Below are 19,368 nucleotides of genomic sequence, written 5' to 3'. Positions count from 1 at the left end.
TAATACACATATTGTAATTTCGTTCAATTAGGTCACATTTTCCCAGAGTTACAGCCCTTGATTAACAAAATTATACTTTGAAAATTTCGAGAGTGTGTTTTCCTTCTGAAATCAACTCCTCTCACAATTTTTGGAGGAATTTCACCAAACTTGTCAAAAGGCATTGTTCTAGATCAGTAGTACGCATATTGTAATTTCGTTAAATTCGGTCGCATTTTCCCAGAGTTACAGCTCTTGATTAACAACCTTGTACTTTCACAATTTCATGAAAGCGTGCTCGCCTTCTGACGTCAACTCCTCTCACAATTTTTGGATGAATTTCTCGAAGCTTGGCAAAAGCCCTTGTTATATGACAGTAATACGCAGATTGCGATTTAACTTCATTTGTGAAAAATTTCCCAGAGTTTTGAGCCTTGATTAAATAACTTTGACAGTTTCATGAGGGTGTACGTTCTTCTGAAATCAACTCCTCTTACAATTTGTGGAGGAATTTCACCAAATTCGGCAAAAGGTTTTGTTATGTGACAGTCATACGCAGATTTCGTTTAATTTGGGCAAATTTTACCAGAGTTATGCGCTTGATTATTAACAAACTTGTACTTTGGCAATTTCATCAAGGTGTGCTTGCTTTCTGACATCAACTTCCCTCACAATTTTTATCCCCCGCTGGCTGAAAGACCCGAAGGGGGATTATGTTGTGGCGATGTCCGTCCGTCCGTCCCGGGAAGCGTACTCACCTTCTGAAATCAACTCCTCTTACAATTTTTGGAGGAATTTCACGAAACTTGACAGGATTCTTTGTTATATATCGGTAATACACCTATTGCAATTTAGTTCAATTCAGCTGCATTTTTACCAGAGTTATGGCTCAGTTCCCAGCAGGGGATATTGTGCTCTCAGAGCACTCTTGGGTCCCCCCCCCCATTTTTGCCAATACTGAATCATGATTAGCACATTGAACCATCCATTTGTTGTATTATGTAGAATTATTGTTTGCTTTAAATGTATTTTGAATTCATCTTGGATCATTAATAATGTAATCATCAATTTAATTTTTTTTAAGCCAGTCCCTTAATTTTTCAGAACATCCACAGCATCCATAGAAACCTGGCCAAGTGCCGGTGTAGCTACATGTAACCTCCTACACAAGGCAGATAACTTGATAGAATAACGCTTCTACACGTTTCCTTTCAGATGCCGAACCTTATCAGGTTCACCCCGACCAAAGAGCTTCAAGAAGGTCCATTTCATCAAGAACATGAGGCAACACGACATCCACAACGGAAGGTACGCACACACTGAACATCATCTCAAAGTTCCCATGAACACTGAAACTCAAGAGACTGAAAACATTTTTATTCCTGGCACAGAGCCAGTTTAGCGGTTTTCCATTTGATTCAGAGTGCTGGTTTAGTCCTTATGAATAAAAGAAGGCGTAATTCTGGTGGATCACACTTATGGTTCTTGGATAGGGATCAGAAAAGCGAAAGTTTAAATCCCAGGGCCGATGAAGAACCACTGCTGGGCGCTTGAGCCGTACGGTAACTGTATTGTATCTTCTCTTAATTGTAAGTCGCAATTGAAGCCAAAAAAAATTTAGAAATTAAATGTGTAATGAATAAGTTATCAAAGAATCTTTATAGAATATTTGTTTAGTCCCAATTTGTTCCGTTTCAAGGAACAAGCGGACGGATTTTAAATTCGCAGAGTTTACGTTTCTGATGTTTCATTCCTGTTTTTATGTAAACTCGCTGTGCTTCAGTGAATACGAGGTCATGTGGTACAACTTTATGATGAATAAGGAGGAACAGAGTGGCGGCATTTTAATGTAACGGCCTCCGAGTGGAAATACTGCAGATTCACGTTCGTGAATTTGATTTGCATTGAGAATGTGAGAAGTGAGGGGTAATAAGCATTCAGACACCTTTTGTTTATTTAATATACTTCAGATTTACAAGTATGGTACATAATGTATTTTGACTTTGGACTCATGAACTAAAAATGTATTAATAAGCATAAACAAATGTCTAAATTGATGGGGGGGGGGGGGAGTATTCGGATACTTTAATAAAGTGTGTGTGGGGGGGGGGGGGGGGGGTTTACATGAAAATAAGTCAGGTTCTAATGGTGACATGTTGGTGTTATGCCAGAAAAAGAAAAACGGATCAATATCACATTACAACAAGGTGTGTGTTTTGTTTTTTTTTTGGGTTATGACACGTTTATCACGTTATAACAAGATCATTTATATTGTCTGACTATAACGATAAACTCTTGTTTGAATGAGGAAACGGTGGGTGGAGAACAGATAACCTGAAGAATATGGCGCCTTTACACAACGTGATTAAGTTCTACTTCATGCTTGGGCTGAGATACGGTGATATTCTGCTGTTCTTGAACATGTTTCATTATAAAAATAGTATACTGCTAACAGGAAAAGTTTCTCATTATAACGTGATAAGGTTGCATGCTGTAATAACTTGAAAATATTTTATCACACACTTTTCATGTTCTATAGAGGATATTAAACAGGGGTGTGAAGATATGAAGTTTATCTTCGAGTGGTAAATATATTCACTGGTGAGCATGGTGAACGAGTTATATATTTTTCAACATGAGAATAGTGTGAAGATGTACTTCACATCTTCACACTACAGTGTAATGTTCTTTATATTATATGGGGACATACATGCACAAAAAAAAGCAAGTTAATCAAAAATCATTTTAATTTTGAACTTGCTTGCCATTTTGACAATGCGCGTCTAGCAGGAAAACACTGAGTGATGTCATCGGAGTGAAATATCAGGAATTAAACATACAAGACACTTTTTTGATGGAATAAACACGTGTTCTATTCCCTTCTAGCGGGTTTCATTCCTTTGGTGTGTTAGCATCAGGGCTTCGAACCAGAATTTTTTTCCTATTGGTTCGTTCCGAACAGAAACGGAATTTTAACGTTTCCGGTTTTGGGTTCCACCATTAAATAGACGTTCCCGAACCGGTTAGAACAAAAAAATTTCGTTCCCGGAACGGTTAATTACGTTCCCTGTCAGCTGTTTAACAAATGGCTATAAAATTATGTCTCTGTCTCATCCAGCTTAAGCCAAATGTAGGCTAATTCTATTACAACCTTCATTAAATAAGACAAGAAATAATTCAAAACAATTATTATTTCAAATGTTGGCGATTTGGATTCTCAGTATGTCTTCCCATCTACACAAACAGAAAAAGTGCCAAAAATGAAAGATAATTCGTTTAGTGTGTTACCAAAGGCTAGTCAGGCCCTATGCATTGATAGGCTAACAGAGGTTAACGTCATTTAATGTTCGCGAGCCTCTCATTAACGTGGACAAATATATTGATATCGTGTTTGAAATTGACGTTTTTGAATAACAACAGACTGCAATATTTACCTCTTATTTAAGATGTGGAGACGTGATAGTAGTCCACCCTCCCGCTCTCTACATTCAGTCAGCGAACGTCACACAGGAAGTGAACCTCAGCGGGTCATAGAAACTTGCGCAGGAGAAGAATGACTTTATTTGTAGGCTACGGAAACTTTGAGGAACGAAATAAAAACCGGTATTAACCGGTTACCATTATTTTTAATAAGTGTTTCTGTTCCGGAACATAAAAAATAAAGTTTCTGGTTTCGTTTCTGTTCCATGTGAAATAGAAAAAGTTCCCGGTTTTCGTTCCTTGAACTGGTTCAAAGCCCTGGTTAGCATATCGCTTATCCTATGTGTATTATGTCACACTACCCAATGAGAATGAGCGCTGAATATGGTTTACGATATTGCGTGGTTGTCAAGACATGACGTCACACAGCGGAGATGTAAAACTTCTACACTAGCGAGTGACTGACATTTTGTAAACAAACATGGCTGCCAGGTTTGTTTCGTTGAATACAGAAGATTTTGAGAGAATTTCGAAAGAGAAAGATGCATTGAATACCCAAAAGGAATGTGTATTATTATTATTATTATTATTATTATTATTAATAATGGCTTTTTTTTCGTGGTCTTGGATATATTCCATTCAGCTCCTCATCTTCTTGTTCAATGGAATATATCTGATATACCACTCAATGCCAGCCAATATTATTTAAATGTTAGTCAGCTCCGTGATGCATTTCATCTGAAAAATGTGAGTTTTTCAACAAGAGAAGGTAAACTTCATATCTTCAAGCCAGCGTGTGATTTTCTTTTTATTATATCGACACAAAGCACCCAAATTTATCAAACAATTCATCGATTTCCTCATGAGTGACGTATAGAGATTTACGTGGCGGTTTTGGTTCTCCATGTCCCGGATCTAGTTCAACACGAGTGGTGTATTTCCCAGTAAAACACTCATGTCTATATAATAAAACGTATGGATCCCTTTTTCATTTTCTGGCAGGGCAGCAACACACTGCTGTAAGCACTAGATATAAATGTTGTTTAAAAAAAAAGAAGTTCTGATCAGATTGTTCCTGCTGTTATAAAAGGCATCATTAGTTTGGATATATGTCCCAGAATCATTGTGAAAGTGGACGATTATTAAACAACATTTGAATGGAAAAAGAAACCGAGCCAGATATAGAAACATCCCGGTCACTACATTCGGTTGGATAATATATATATATAATATAGGGACGGCACGGTGGTGTAGTGGTTAGCACTGTCGCTTCACAGCAAGAAGGTCCTGGGTTTGAGCCCAGCAGTTGACGAGGGCCTTTCTGTATGGAGTTTGCATGTTCTCCCCGTGGGTTTCCTCCAGGCGCTCCGGTTTCCCCTACAGTCCAAAGACATGCAGGTTAGGTTAACTGGTGGCTCTAAATTGACCGTAGGTGTGAATGTGAGACAGCCCTGTGATGACCTGGCGACTTGTCCAGGGTGTACCCCGCCTCTCACCCATAGTCAGCTGGGATGGGCTCCAGCTTACCTGTGACCCTGTAGAACAGGATAAGCGGCTACAGATAATAGATATATAATATATTTGCAGGTGAGCAGCTTGTAGAATCACAACTAGTCGTGGGCCATGAGATTTCGCAGTGCGTCCTCCAACTAATAATGAGGGAAGTAAGAGAAATCACTTGAAGAGAGTTGCAGGATGACCTGAAAGCAGCAGGAACAACAGTTACATAGAATCCTGTCTAATATTTACATATGAGCATTTTTAGACAATTCAGAGCGCTTTCTACTAAAGAACAAAATCAAGTGTCTGAACACTTATTTCCCCTCATTGTATAATAATTATACACTGAGTACATTGAGCTTTGAGGCTTCGTCAAAGTTTATAAAACGTGTACAACCCCGATTCCAAAAAAGTTGGGACAAAGTACAAATTGTAAATAAAAACGGAATGCAATGATGTGGAAGTTTCAAAATTCCATATTTTATTCAGAATAGAACATAGATGACATATCAAATGTTTAAACTGAGAAAATGTATCATTTAAAGAGAAAAATTAGGTGATTTTAAATTTCATGACAACAACACATCTCAAAAAAGTTGGGACAAGGCCATGTTTCCCACTGTGAGACATCCCCTTTTCTCTTTACAACAGTCTGTAAACGTCTGGGGACTGAGGAGACAAGTTGCTCAAGTTTAGGGATAGGAATGTTAACCCATTCTTGTCTAATGTAGGATTCTAGTTGCTCAACTGTCTTAGGTCTTTTTTGTCGTATCTTCCGTTTTATGATGCGCCAAATGTTTTCTACGGGTGAAAGATCTGGACTGCAGGCTGGCCAGTTCAGTACCCGGACCCTTCTTCTACGCAGCCATGATGCTGTAATTGATGCAGTATGTGGTTTGGCATTGTCATGTTCGAAAACGCAAGGTCTTCCCTGAAAGAGACGTCGTCTGGATGGGAGCATATGTTGCTCTAGAACCTGGATATACCTTTCAGCATTGATGGTGTCTTTCCAGATGTGTAAGCTGCCCATGCCACACGCACTAATGCAACCCCGTACCATCAGAGATGCAGGCTTCTGAACTGAGCGCTGATAACAACTCGGGTCGTCCTTCTCCTCTTTAGTCCGAATGACACGGCGTCCCTGATTTCCATAAAGAACTTCAAATTTTGATTCGTCTGACCACAGAACAGTTTTCCACTTTGCCACAGTCCATTTTAAATGAGCCTTGGCCCAGAGAAAACGTCTGCGCTTCTGGATCATGTTTAGATACGGCTTCTTCTTTGAACTATAGAGTTTTAGCTGGCAACGGCGGATGGCACGGTGAATTGTGTTCACAGATAATGTTCTCTGGAAATATTCCTGAGCCCATTTTGTGATTTCCAATACAGAAGCGTGCCGTCTAAGGGCCCGAAGATCACGGGCACCCAGTGTGGTTTTCCGGCCTTGACCCTTACGCACAGAGATTCTTCCAGATTCTCTGAATCTTTTGATGATATTATGCACTGTTGACGATGAGATGTTCAAACTCTGTGCAATTTTACACTGTCGAACTCCTTTCTGATATTGCTCCACTATTTGTCGGCGCAGAATTAGGGGGATTGGTGATCCTCTTCCCATCTTTACTTCTGAGAGCCGCTGCCACTCCAAGATGCTCTTTTTATACCCAGTCATGTTAATGACCTATTGCCAATTGACCTAATGAGTTGCAATTTGGTCCTCCAGCTGTTCCTTTTTTGTACCTTTAACTTTTCCAGCCTCTTATTGCCCCTGTCCCAACTTTTTTGAGATGTGTTGCTGTCATGAAATTTCAAAATGTCTCACTTTCGACATTTGATATGTTGTCTATGTTCTATTGTGAATACAATATCAGTTTTTGAGATTTGTAAATTATTTCATTCCATTTTTATTCACAATTTGTACTTTGTCCCAACTTTTTTGGAATCGGGGTTGTACCAGGAATCGTTACCAAGAGTTATAATGATTTATGAATTATAAATCCTCGTAATCATTGCTATTCTTTTAATAATTGTTTTTTCCCCCCCCCCATTTCTTCTTCAGTGTATTTTTCTTTCCAAGGAGAGTATGCATGACTTTTTTTTTTTTCCTTCTTAAAATTAATATTATTCTCTCGCGCACACACACACCAGATTCTTGTATCTCCTGATCTGTTCTCAGCATAGCTCACTGAATTAGTTCATTTATTATTTTTTGTCTTTATAGGATAGTCCTTATCAGTGGCAGAAGATCCTTCTATAGTGTATTTTCTGTCCTGCCCTATCGAGATTGTAGCCAAACAGGGTATGTATTCTTCAGCATGTAAACCTTTTACTTCATCATGCCTCACCTCGCCTCGCCGCGCCGCTTTTACCTCAGCAGTTACTCTTGCCTCATAAATGACACGTGGGTTTTACTTACCCAGATCTCTTCCCAAGGCAGAAAAGATCAAAGATTTTATTTCCTCTTATTAAGATTATGAAAATTAGCTGCATTACTAGCTAGAGTAATTCTTCAAAAATAAAAAAAACCAACAAATATTGTATGTGTTTATCTTTTTTTTAAGAGCTTTTTCCTTTTTATAAAGAATGATTAGAACTTTTCTGTGAGGAAACAAGTTAGATTCCCGTGAGAGAAAAGGAGCTATTCTTGTTTGATGCTTGCTAGCATGTAGCATTGCTAGCTGACTAATTACTCCAAAAAAAGTTCAGTAATCTTTATGAAACCTTTATTTTTGTGGTAAATGTCCATGTTTTAAATATGATTTTTGTCAAAATTAACATCAGAATCCTGTGTATTTTTGGAGAACTAGTTGCAGCTAGCAATGTGGCTAATTTTCAGACTCCTGCTTAATTGTGTAAGCGAAACTCACACATCTACACACTCCAGTTCTGTTTTATTTTTGTCCAAGTTTGTGGAATATAAAGGGAAACGCACAGTTTGTCCATCTTTAGTTCTGTGCTGGAGCTCCAAGGCTAATTCTGTTAAAACGTCACGGAAGCTTATGGCTACAGATTAGCACGGTGAAGCTCGTAAGGCGCTCATTCCGCTGCTTCACTTTTATTACTGAACCTGTTATTCATGAATTAGTCACCACATTAGTTCATATAATTAACTTTTTGTTTTTAGTGCTGCAGTGTAATCAGCATTTATATTAAAGCAATGCAGCTTGTTTTCTTTTCGCTTCCATTCCCAGCTCTGGCTTTAGCCTCCATATTTCTTGGCATTATATACATCTCTGCACCTGCTTCTTTTTCAACACCATGCTCACAACTAATGACTGAAAGTGTTTTCTCTTGGAAGGAGTCGGGGTTTTTTGTTTTTTTCCTCTCCCTCGGACAAAACCTCAGCACAGGCGCCCGACTGCGAGGAGTTGTTGTTGTTTCACAAGTCTGGGTTCTGACCTTGGGAATGAAGCTATTTACTGATAGCACAGTGCATGAGCAAAGCATGAAAAATGTTGGTTGGAGAAAAAAAACCAATGCTGAACTCGTTTTATTTACTACCATGAACCACAAAAGTGCCTGAAAGTCAGAAAATTACGTAAATCTGTGATAATTACATGTTGATATTGCAACGTCATATGACAATGTCCTTGTAAATACTTTCTCATGGTTTGAGATCCTAATATTTTGTTTTGGCTTTAATGTTAGGTAGTTTTGGTTGGTTGGTTGGTTGGTTGGTTGGTTGGTTGGTTTTTTTTTTCCCCCTCTACATGATCTACGGTATCTAATGTTAGCATGTGTTATGTAATCAAATAGTATCTTGGCTAATATTTTACATGTTTCCTGCTTGAAGCAGCTTGTACTTTCTCAAACAAAAGCAGTGTAAACGCCAGGAAAAACGCTAGCGCTATCAACGCTTTTGGACCATACAATTCTAGGGACTTATTGGGATCGAGAGGAACTACCCAGTAGGAAGAAGCTCCCTTGAGAACTACATACAGTGCTGAGCATAAATGAGTACACCCCCTTTGAAAAGTAACATTTTAAACAATATCTCAATGAGCACAAACAATTTCCAAAATGCTGACAAGACGAAGTTTAATAGAACATCTGTTTAACTTATAACGTGAAAGTAAGGTTAATAATATCAACTTGGATTACAGCCCACAACAAAAACTACTGCCTCTAGTACTTTGTATGGCCTCCATGATTTTTAAAGGATCTGGGACATGGATTTTTTTCTGGGTATAATTATGTATAAAGGACATAAGAAATGCCATCTAAATCACTGCAGGGTGTCAAATGTGAAAATCATCACATTATTCAAGTTTTTCTATACATCAGCGTAAAACAAGGATTCGTTAATGAGCTAGGTGGTCACGTGACCCACAACGTCACAAAAACTTTCCAAGGAGCCAGCGCTTGGGAATCTAATGTAAACAGGTTACCGAAATGGACACCATCGACAGTGATATTCCCGATGTTTCACAGAGATGTGTGTTAGACCCTATCAATTCGAACCGATAGCTGGAAATTCACATGAACACGGATCTTGTCTTTACTCTGACGGGTCAGATGATTGAGAGTGAGGGTTCATTCAGCCCTCATGAAACTGAAAGCGGTCGGCTCGATAACACTTCCTGGTAAGTTAAAAACAATTCTGCTCAAAGGCTAATGATCTGTTGAAAGAAGTATTATTTTTGTATCATACATTGAAAGTTCATCATAGATCTAGCTAAAGTCCGTTGCAAGCTAGTTTTTTTTTTTTTTGCTGATATTTTTCGAGATTGATTGAGATACAATGCTTCCAGAGTCCGAGATGAAAACATTCAAAATGGCGAAACGAGTCAGAATTATGATAATCAATAATTGATGCACCCAAAATTATAATACTAATCCTTACCTCAGCTTTCAGTCGCTTAGCGCAGAGGTCTTCAACAGGGGGGGTCGCGAAATCGCACCGGATCACTCATATCAACAAAAATATTCCTGCCCTGTCCCCTGTCCTCCGTGCAGGGATGCAAACAGCGTGCCTTTCGGCGGATGCCGCCTTTTTCACGGCTGAATCGCGCAGATCCGATTTAAAAAAAAAAAAAAAAAAAAGCGATGTTGGTTCATGGAGCATGAGGCATGAAGTGTAAGGATGAGAGAGAGGCGGTTTGGGTCGGGAAGCTGCGCGTATTTGTGCAGCCTGGCGCAGGTGTGCGCGGCTTCCCGATTTGAACTGTTTTTTTTTTTTTTTTCTCATCCTTATGCTTCCTGTCTCATGAATTAATATCGCTCAGTACCCGAGTATTAATGTTGAAAGAATCCTCAGTGAAATGGTCCAAATACAGTTTGTGGGAAACAGTAGGTGCAAAGTTTTTTTTCAACAGGTGTTCTGTAAAGTTGTCCTACCAAGCCTACTGCGCATGCGCGAAGCGTACTGCGCATGCGCAGGTGAGCCCACACTTTCCTCAGCTTCGGGTCCTTGGGGAATGCAAAAAAACTTACTCCAGGGCATTTCCCATTGGAATTATTGCAACCATAAGCAGCACAATACACCATGTCGTCCAATGTACTTTAAAGACCATAAAAACAATTTTCTTGTCATCCACTTCTCCATTCATCTACCCGCTTGTGCTGTGCCCGAAAGTTTTTGTGACGTATGATCACGTGACAGCGGCTCTTCCGGTCGCAAAAAATGCATATCGGAAGTCGAACAGAAATGCCATATAATCATCACGAATATAACGATTTTGCTGAATTTAATAGATGATTTTGTATTTGTTGATGCAATTAATTCATATTTTTAATGGAAAGAAACTGATATAGCGTGCTTTTATGTTTCATGTCCCATATCCTTTAATGACGGCACCAAGTCTTCGGCATGGAATGAACAAGTTGGCGACATCAATCTTTTTTCCATTCTACAGTAAAGAAAAGAGAGCTTTATTTGTCACATGCACACTTCAAGTACTGTGAGATTCATTCTCTGCATTTAACCCATCTGAAGCAGTGAACACACATGTACCCAGAGCAGTGGGCAGCCACACTACAGCGCTCGGGGAGCAGTCAGGGGTTAAGTACCTTGCCCAAGGCCACCCCACGTCAACCTAACCTGCATGTCTTTGGACTGTGGGGGAAACCGGAGCACCCGGAGGAAACCCACGGGGACATGGGGAGAACATGCAAACTCCGCACAGAAAGGCCCTCGCCAGCCACGGGGCTCGACCATGCTAACCACTTAAGCCTAGATCACAACTGGCCGTACGTGCTCCTACGGCCGGTCTACGTGCAAGAAACGCACGGAGGGCGCGCGTGTGACGTGCTGATTTTCGAGCCGCAGAGGTTCTTTGTCATGTCAAACAAACTCTACAGGCGCTTACGTTTTTTTCAGGTTGCAAGACAAACTTACGGCTCCTTCTCCACGAACAAAAAAAACGCAGCAATTTGGGGAAATGCCAAAAAAAATCGTACATCCGGTTGTGACCTAGGCTTTATACCACCCTGCTGCCCAAAGTGCACTCAAAGTATCCCACAATGCATCACAAAAAGTAGTGTACAACCTGATGGTCACTAACCAAAGCAATATATCCCATCATGCATTGTAGTCACGCTGAAAGAAATCAGATTAAAAGTCTCAAATTTGATTTAATAAAAGGCAGTGGCAAAGAAGAAAGTAAGTATTCAGCCTTGATTTAAAAGAACTGAAAGATGCAGGTAATTCGTATTGATTAATGTGGGAAATACGCCCAGTATTTATTTTGAAACCCACCAGCCGACTGATCTGGCCCGTTTTAATTGTGCGACAGTAATGACGTAAATACCAGCACGACGGAGTAGTGTCCGAAAGCGTTTTTTACCAGTGAGCTCAGTATATAGTCCTCTATCTAGTAATTCCCTCTGTAGGGAGGAGTGAGCGATTTCAGACACAGGGTTGGTCTGCAGCCTCCTCAGTAGGAATCCTACAGATATTTATTTGTCTGTGATGACAAGATTGAAACTGTTGATCACTGTGGTATTTTGTAGAATACAGACACATGGTGTTCATGGAGTCTGTCGTCATGACCATAATGATCTAATCAAGCTTTGGACTGGGCGAGTTTCCCTCTCCTGCTCACACACTGTTCCAACTGGAAGCGTACTGTAGCTGTTTGGCTTGTGCTCCACTTCGCCCGCTGGAGTAATCTGTCCTGCGTGCTCCTGTTCGTCTGATTGATTTTGGCACAGGGAGTCGACCGATGTATCTGTTCGCTCTCCAGATACACTGATGGTTGTAGAGATTGGATCGGTTACATCAAACACAATCCTTTTTTTTTTTTTGGATAGAGGGTGTACAGGGAGCGCTTGCCTCATTTTTGCTCGCTATGTTGCTGTCTGGCATTCTCAAAATGCTTCATGGGTTTTTCCTTTTTTAACATGTTTCTGGCTAAAAATGGACAGATGCTTGCTGGCTAATTTTTTTTTTTTTTAATCACTTGATTGCCTACATTAGGCATAAAATTGCCATGAAATGAAATTTTGCATGATGATTGACGAATGTTTCGTTTTGATTTAATTTTGTACCAGAGCTTTTTCCTAAAACTAGGATCAGTAATACTATTGTAGAATAATTCTACATGAAATAATTAAACATGCAAATAAACTTAAAGGAACAGTCCACCGTACTTCCATAATGAAATATGCTCTTATCTGAATTGAGACGAGCTGCTCCGTACCTCTCCGAGCTTTGCGCGACCTCCCAGTCAGTCAGACGCGCTGTCACTCCTGTTAGCAATGTAGCTAGGCTCAGTATGGTCAATGGTATTTTTTGGGGCTGTAGTTAGATGCGACCAAACTCTTCCGCGTTTTTCCTGTTTACATAGGTTTATATGACCAGTGATATGAAACAAGTTCAGTTACACAAATTGAAACGTAGCGATTTTCTATGCTATGGAAAGTGCGCACTATAATGACAGGCATACTAACACCTTCTGCGCGCTTCGGCAGCGCATTGATATCTGAGCTCCGTATTAATGCGCTGCCGAAGCGCGCAGAAGGTGTTAGTACGCCTGTCATTATAGTGCGGACTTTCCATAGCATAGAAAATCGCCACGTTTCAATTTGTGTAACTGAACTTGTTTCATATCACTGGTCATATAAACCTATGTAAACAGGAAAAACGCGGAAGAGTTTGGTCGCATCTAACTACAGCCCCAAAAAATACCATTGACCATACTGAGCCTAGCTACATTGCTAACAGGAGTGACGGCGCGTCTGACTGACTGGGAGGTCACGCAAAGCTCAGAGAGGTACGGAGCAGCTCGTCTCAATTCAGATAAGAGCATATTTCATTATGGAAGTACGGTGGACTGTTCCTTTAAGTGTATTATCAGGTTAGCGTCTAACATACAATACCAACTTTAAGCCCCGCCTCCTACCGGAGTCGTGACTGTTTTAAACTCGACTGTGACATCGTCTTATCAGTTTTAATACACGGTTGTGTATCAGAAATCCATTTTTGAGACACTATCTGGTTTGTGCGATATAGCGGTAGGCGTAAGCTTCATTTTATTTGTCACTTCAGTCCAAGACAACGAGTAAAGAAAGATGCGTAAAATAAACCTTTGCGTAATAACTTTTTCGTGAACGAAAAAAAAAAGAAGCGTTTTGTTTGGTCACAGTATTCATTGTGTTTTTATTTTTGTCATCTAAAAATCCATCGGGTTTTTTTGGGGCGTACTGTGATAAGTCCGTCTTCTGGGCGGCGTTGTGGTTAGTACTGTCTCCTCACAGCCTCAAGAAGGTTCCAGGTTCGAACTTCCTGGCCGCCAGTGAGTGCCTTTCTGGGTGGGGTTTACATGTTCCCTACAGTCCAAAGACATGCAGATTAGGTCAAATACCCAGCCACTGGGGTTGCACAAGCCAGTGCGTTCTTGGCGCCAGTCCCAAGTCTGGATACGTTGGGGAGGGTTGCATCAGAAAGGGCATCCAGTCTAAAAACCTAACGAGAAGAGGATGATCATTCCATCTTCTAGCTCAGTCTCCGAGTCTTGCCTCAGTATGACGACATGCTGACTGTTAGAAACGAAAGCATGACTTCCTCTTGCACCATAAAAAGGGACCGTGCGTTGTTTTTAGCATCCATTTTTAAAAAATTTCAGCTGATTCAACAGCCTCCACAGAACCAGATTTAAGAACGAGTCACGTGTTTAAACCTGTACGCTGATGGTTCGAAGAACGTCAAAGTTTTCATATTAAAGGAAAGACGCGCAAGAATCCAGTCACTGAGGTGTGAAATGTCGCACAGCGGTGATACAGACCACCTTAAGCATCACAGCGAGCTCACTCGGGATTCCTGGAAAGGAAAATATCCATTTTAGTTCATCGGTTAAGCAGAGAATTAATTGATTTGCTTTTATTTTGCGTTAATTCACAATCTGACACCTGCAGTTGTAGTAAAAGTAGTAATAATAATATTCTATAACTATTTCTATGGCAACTTTCATATTTAAAATACAATTTAAATTATGATTTGAGATATTTTTAGTTTCTTTAGCTATTAAAGTGAGTATTCTGGACCAATTTCGTTTTTTTTTTTTTTTTGTTATATGAAAGTATGTCCCTTTACACACTCCTCCAGAAGGGTAATTTTGCACAAGGCCATCTGTCTACAGCAGGAAAAAAATAAAATAAAAACGCATCTGGAAAAATCCCAAGGGAGTCTGGAGCCAGATTCGTGACGTCGCCAGCAGGCTGCGCGAGCTTGCACGGTTTCAGTGCACAGCCTGTGTAGACCAAGTTTAGCAGCGAGCGATTTTGCATTGAAATATGGAATTGTCACCTGAGCGCAATGTTACTTCACCTTTGGATGAAGAATATAATGAGATGTCAGAATTGGGGCTTCATCTGTTTGGGTTTGATGATTCAAGTAGTGAAGACAACGGAGGCTAGCCTGGGAAATCCCATGCTGCTTTGCACAATCGTTCCGATCTGAAAAGACAGCATGGAAACTCTGGTCTAAAGGCTCGCCTGAGTTAGGGAGCCAATCAGAGAGTGGGGAGGGGTGGAAAGACGGTGACGCGTACTACTCGACAAACGGAAGCTTGTAGTTTATTTGGGACTGTTTACGGATCACATTTAACATGGCGGCGAGCGATACGAACCAAACTTTCGATCAAGCTTTGTCTTGCACAAACGGCAGTAATCGTTCGGTGCCATTGTTTTCCTATTTTTGTTTTGCCTTCTCTTTCCTTCGTCGCTCTAACTACGTCACCGGGTACAACTGCCATGATTGGCCATGGGCTACGTATACACCAAATGATAGACATTCGCAACGTCCAATAAACTGCCGTTGACAATCGTAAACCACACCTCCCCTACGAGAAATTCAGTAGGCGGATTCCAGACCATATTTCACTTGTGATATGGTCTGGTGTTAACCAGACTAGACAGAGGCAACACCGGCGACGTAAATAATACGGTTGTTTTCTCATAAACAAACCAGCGCTGACGTACGATTCAGAAGGAGGCGTCCCGCATGTGACGTCACGAAAATCAATGTTTGCCGAGAAATCCAAATGCCGAGTTTTTTCATTGGCGGACCAATTCGCCTCAAATGGCTCGATTTCAGCTGAATTTTTCTGGTATTGCGCAAGGTAAAAAAATTGCAGAGAATGCAGAATGTGACAGATATTTGACCAAAGTTTAATATAAAATAAGAGAATTACAGTAAGCCCTCAGTATTCGCAGGGGTTAGGGACCGAACGTGGCCGCGAATAAGCCAAAATCGCGAATACTTGTAAACCCCCCCATAAAACTGCTCACAAATGCTTATTTTGATGTCTAAAACACTCCCTATACCTTAGAAGATGCAGAGCGTTTAGGAGCCATTGTAGGGCATAAAAAATTATTTAAAAAATACCAGGAACGCACAACACGTGAACAAGTCTGAACTGCGAGACTGTACTGTACAACGCTCATTCGTATCAGCCAATGAGCAGCAGCCCGCCATTCAAACTTCAGCCAATAGCGAGCGAGCGTTCGGCTCCGAGAATGTAGCAGTGCGTAAACGTTCGATGTGTTCGCCGCAAATGACCGCGAATCGCTGAGATTTCCGCGAATGTATAGGAGATATGTTCTATATAAAATCCCGCGAATACTGAACCGCGAATAGGCGGGGGTCTACTGTACATTGATCTTGCTCCTGAATTTACCCGTGATACGGTATGCACTTTAAAAACATGACTAGATGTGCTGTTTATAGGAAAATAATCAACAATGGAGCGGTGCGTGTTTGTTACTGCCATAAAGTTGATTAATTTCAAATAACGGCACATCCTGAAGTTTTATTCCTCTTAGACTACAGCAACTTGTCAGTTATAACGCTTGTTATTAAAGAATGACGTCGTGCTTTTTATCCATTTATAGTAATGTTTATATTTGGTATTTTTAATCCACGTTAATTGAAAGACTTCTCCGCAAATTGGCACAATTAATTATTTTAATATCCTGCAGAAGCAGCCTGAAGAACTGGGGCTTAAACTAGATAATGAAGAAAAAATAGAATTAAATAAATAGGTACGGTATAAAATATAAAATCGGTGCATGATAGAAAGGAAATGTTAAAGGAACAGTCCACCGTACTTCCATAATGAAATATGCTCTTATCTGAATTGAGACGAGCTGCTCCGTACCTCTCCGAGCTTTGCGCGACCTCCCAGTCAGTCAGACGCAGTCAGACGCGCTGTCACTCCTGTTAGCAATGTAGCTAGGCTCAGCATGGCCAATGGTATTTTTTGGGGCTGTAGTTAGATGCGACCAAACTCTTCCGCGTTTTTCCTGTTTACATAGGTTTATATGACCAGTGATATGAAACAAGTTCAGTTACACAAATTGAAATGTAGCAATTTTCTATGCTATGGAAAGTGCGCACTATAATGACAGGCGTACTAACACCTTCGGCAGCGCATTGATACGGAGCTCAGATATCAATGCGCTGCCGAAGCGTGCAGAAGGTGTTAGTACGCCTGTCATTATAGTGCGGACTTTGAAACGTAGCGATTTTCTATGCTATGGAAAGTCCGCACTATAATGACAGGCGTACTAACACCTTCTGCGCGCTTCGGCAGCGCATTGATATCTGAGCTCCGTATCAATGCGCTGCCGAAGCGCGCAGAAGGTGTTAGTACGCCTGTCATTATAGTGCGCACTTTCCATAGCATAGAAAATCGCTACGTTTCAATTTGTGTAACTGAACTTGTTTCATATCACTGGTCATATAAACCTATGTAAACAGGAAAAACGCAGAAGAGTTTGGTCGCATCTAACTACAGCCCCAAAAAATACCATTGGCCATACTGAGCCTAGCTACATTGCTAACAGGAGTGACAGCGCGTCTGACTGACTGGGAGGTCGCGCAAAGCTCGGAGAGGTACGGATCAGCTCGTCTCAATTCAGATAAGAGCATATTTCATTATGGAAGTACGGTGGACTGGTCCTTTAAGCCACAGAGCCAATGAAAAGATTTTGGTAAAAGCATTAAAGCGCAAAATTATAATTAACTGAAAATCTGTAATAGATCGTAAAGTTGTTAATTATTATATTTTTTTTTTCCCCACCCTTGAAATATTCAACCAGGCAGCATGTGAGGACATTAAATACAGAAAGTGAAGCATGTACTCAACGCTTATTGTGCCAAAAAAAATCCCACACTTTTCCCCACCAACTAATACAGCATGACGATCAGCTGCTGTGGTGAGATCAGGCCGAGTGGCGTTACAGCCTGGTGCACGTGTGTGTGTGTGTGTGTGTGTGTGTTGAGGGCTCGGTGCTCAGTGTGTATCTCACCCTGGCAGGGACGGTGTGAAAATGGAGAGCGGACGTCAGCGTCACCCCTCAGGTGGCGTCAGTGCCAAGGAGATGGTGATCGGGCTTGAGGGTGTGGAACTGGGCGCCGACGGCAAGGTGAGACAGAGATGATCAGCTCTGCTGGGTGCTGTACGATTCTGCTTTAAAATATAAAAATAATATTTCACCAAAAATACTAAAATATTCACCATCTGCAGCGTATCGGAAACTATTTAGATACACATCCTGTGTTTCCTTACAGCTCTTTGTTTCCATAGTGACTGGAGGTATTTATTTTCTCCACAGACGGTGTCCTACATGCAGTTCCTCTACCCCACGAACGTCCTCGGCCGCCGCAACACCATCGACTCCACGTCGTCCTTCTCTCAGTCTCGTAACGCTAGCCATCGGAGCCTCATCCTGGCGCGCGCCAACAGCCACCAGAGCAGCCTCGACACAGGTGCGTGCGTGCGTCAGCTTCTTCTTTCACTGCCTGCTCATTTCTCGGCACAACAAGGGTCTGCTTTATTCAGAGGCTCGGTCATGCCAAGACGAGCGAGACGAATCATTCAGGACGCAGGGAGTTAGAAAGGATGGGCACTGCAAGGTCAAATCTTCAGGGTGTTAAATAAGAAATCCTGAGTAGACATGAATAATCGAAATATCATACAAGTTTTAATGCACAGATCATCAAAAACATCCAGAGATACTTGCCAGCGTTGATTTTTAATTTAGTAATGAATTTTTTTCCCCTGTGTAGACAGACATCCACAGAACAAGCTATTTTAGAGCAACTTGTGTTATAGCAGCTATAAACGGTCATACTTTCACTAGCCTTGGGGTTTTTTTTGGGGGGGGGGCGTTTCCTCGAAGTTAGACATTTAAAAAAAAAAAAAAAAAACCTTGTTACTGAGAAACCACAAAACATCACCATATCATGGTGTTTTTCTTTGTTCATCAACAAGTCGTAGATTACGTGGAGCACACGCCATCCAAGTCCCTGTGCTTGAGCGGTTACTATAGAAACGATAACAGTGTCGTAGTCAAGACATAGCTAGCTTTATTAAAGGAGAACTGAAGGCAAATTTATTATCAAAATTCTATTTCTCATTTTATTAAATATACGAATGCATGTTTGATCGCTATTTTGTCGCTGCTGTAGCAAGTTGAGTGTTTGAAATATGCTCTATAATAGATCAGCCCATATGTCAAAGCGACGGCCGTAAACGAGATTCGTTGAGACCCGTGCGAGACATCGTAGGACGGAAGTAAAATATACAGCGGAAATCAAAGCGACCGACATCTGCTAACGTTCCCTGTGTCCGAAATCACTCACGCATTCACTCCTCCCTACATAGGGAATTACTGTATAGAGGACTATACAGTGAGCTCATTGGTAAAATGGAGGGGGGGGGGAGAGAACCCCTCTTTCGGACAACTACTCCGTCACGCTGGTATTTACGTCATTACTGTCGCACAATTAAAACGTGCCAGATCAGTCGGCTGGCGGGTTTCAAAATAAATACATGCGTGCGTTTTTGTGATAAATCCATATTATACTGAGCGCATTTCCAACATTAATCAATACAAAGTTCCTGCAGCTTTCAGTTCTTTTAAATCAAGGCTGAATCCTTTCTTTCTTCTTTGGTGCTGCCTTTTATTAAAAAACATTTGAGACTATTAATTTGATTTCTTTCAGCGCGACCACAAAAAAAAAAA

General features: G+C 40.9%; 1 protein-coding gene across 3 annotated transcripts in view; it reads left to right on the top strand.

Annotated features, from left to right (window-relative positions):
* Nucleotides 1-19,368, top strand: part of cables1 (Cdk5 and Abl enzyme substrate 1) — a 105,984-nt gene that overhangs the window by 69,248 nt on the left and 17,368 nt on the right. For 2 of the 3 annotated variants that reach the window (XM_060906414.1, XM_060906411.1), the window contains exons 3-6: nt 1,195-1,287; nt 7,121-7,198; nt 17,658-17,766; nt 17,956-18,109. In XM_060906414.1, coding sequence (XP_060762397.1) covers nt 1,195-1,287; nt 7,121-7,198; nt 17,658-17,766; nt 17,956-18,109 — 434 coding nt within the window. The remainder of the gene's footprint in view (nt 1-1,194; nt 1,288-7,120; nt 7,199-17,657; nt 17,767-17,955; nt 18,110-19,368) is intronic. The other variant, XM_060906412.1, reaches the window with a different exon arrangement.

The sequence above is a fragment of the Neoarius graeffei genome, chromosome 23 (genome assembly GCF_027579695.1).
Source record: "Neoarius graeffei isolate fNeoGra1 chromosome 23, fNeoGra1.pri, whole genome shotgun sequence".
NCBI classification, from domain to species: Eukaryota; Metazoa; Chordata; class Actinopteri; order Siluriformes; family Ariidae; genus Neoarius; species Neoarius graeffei.
Note: the sequence above shows the minus strand (reverse complement) of the source record. Positions and strands in the feature narration are given on the sequence as shown.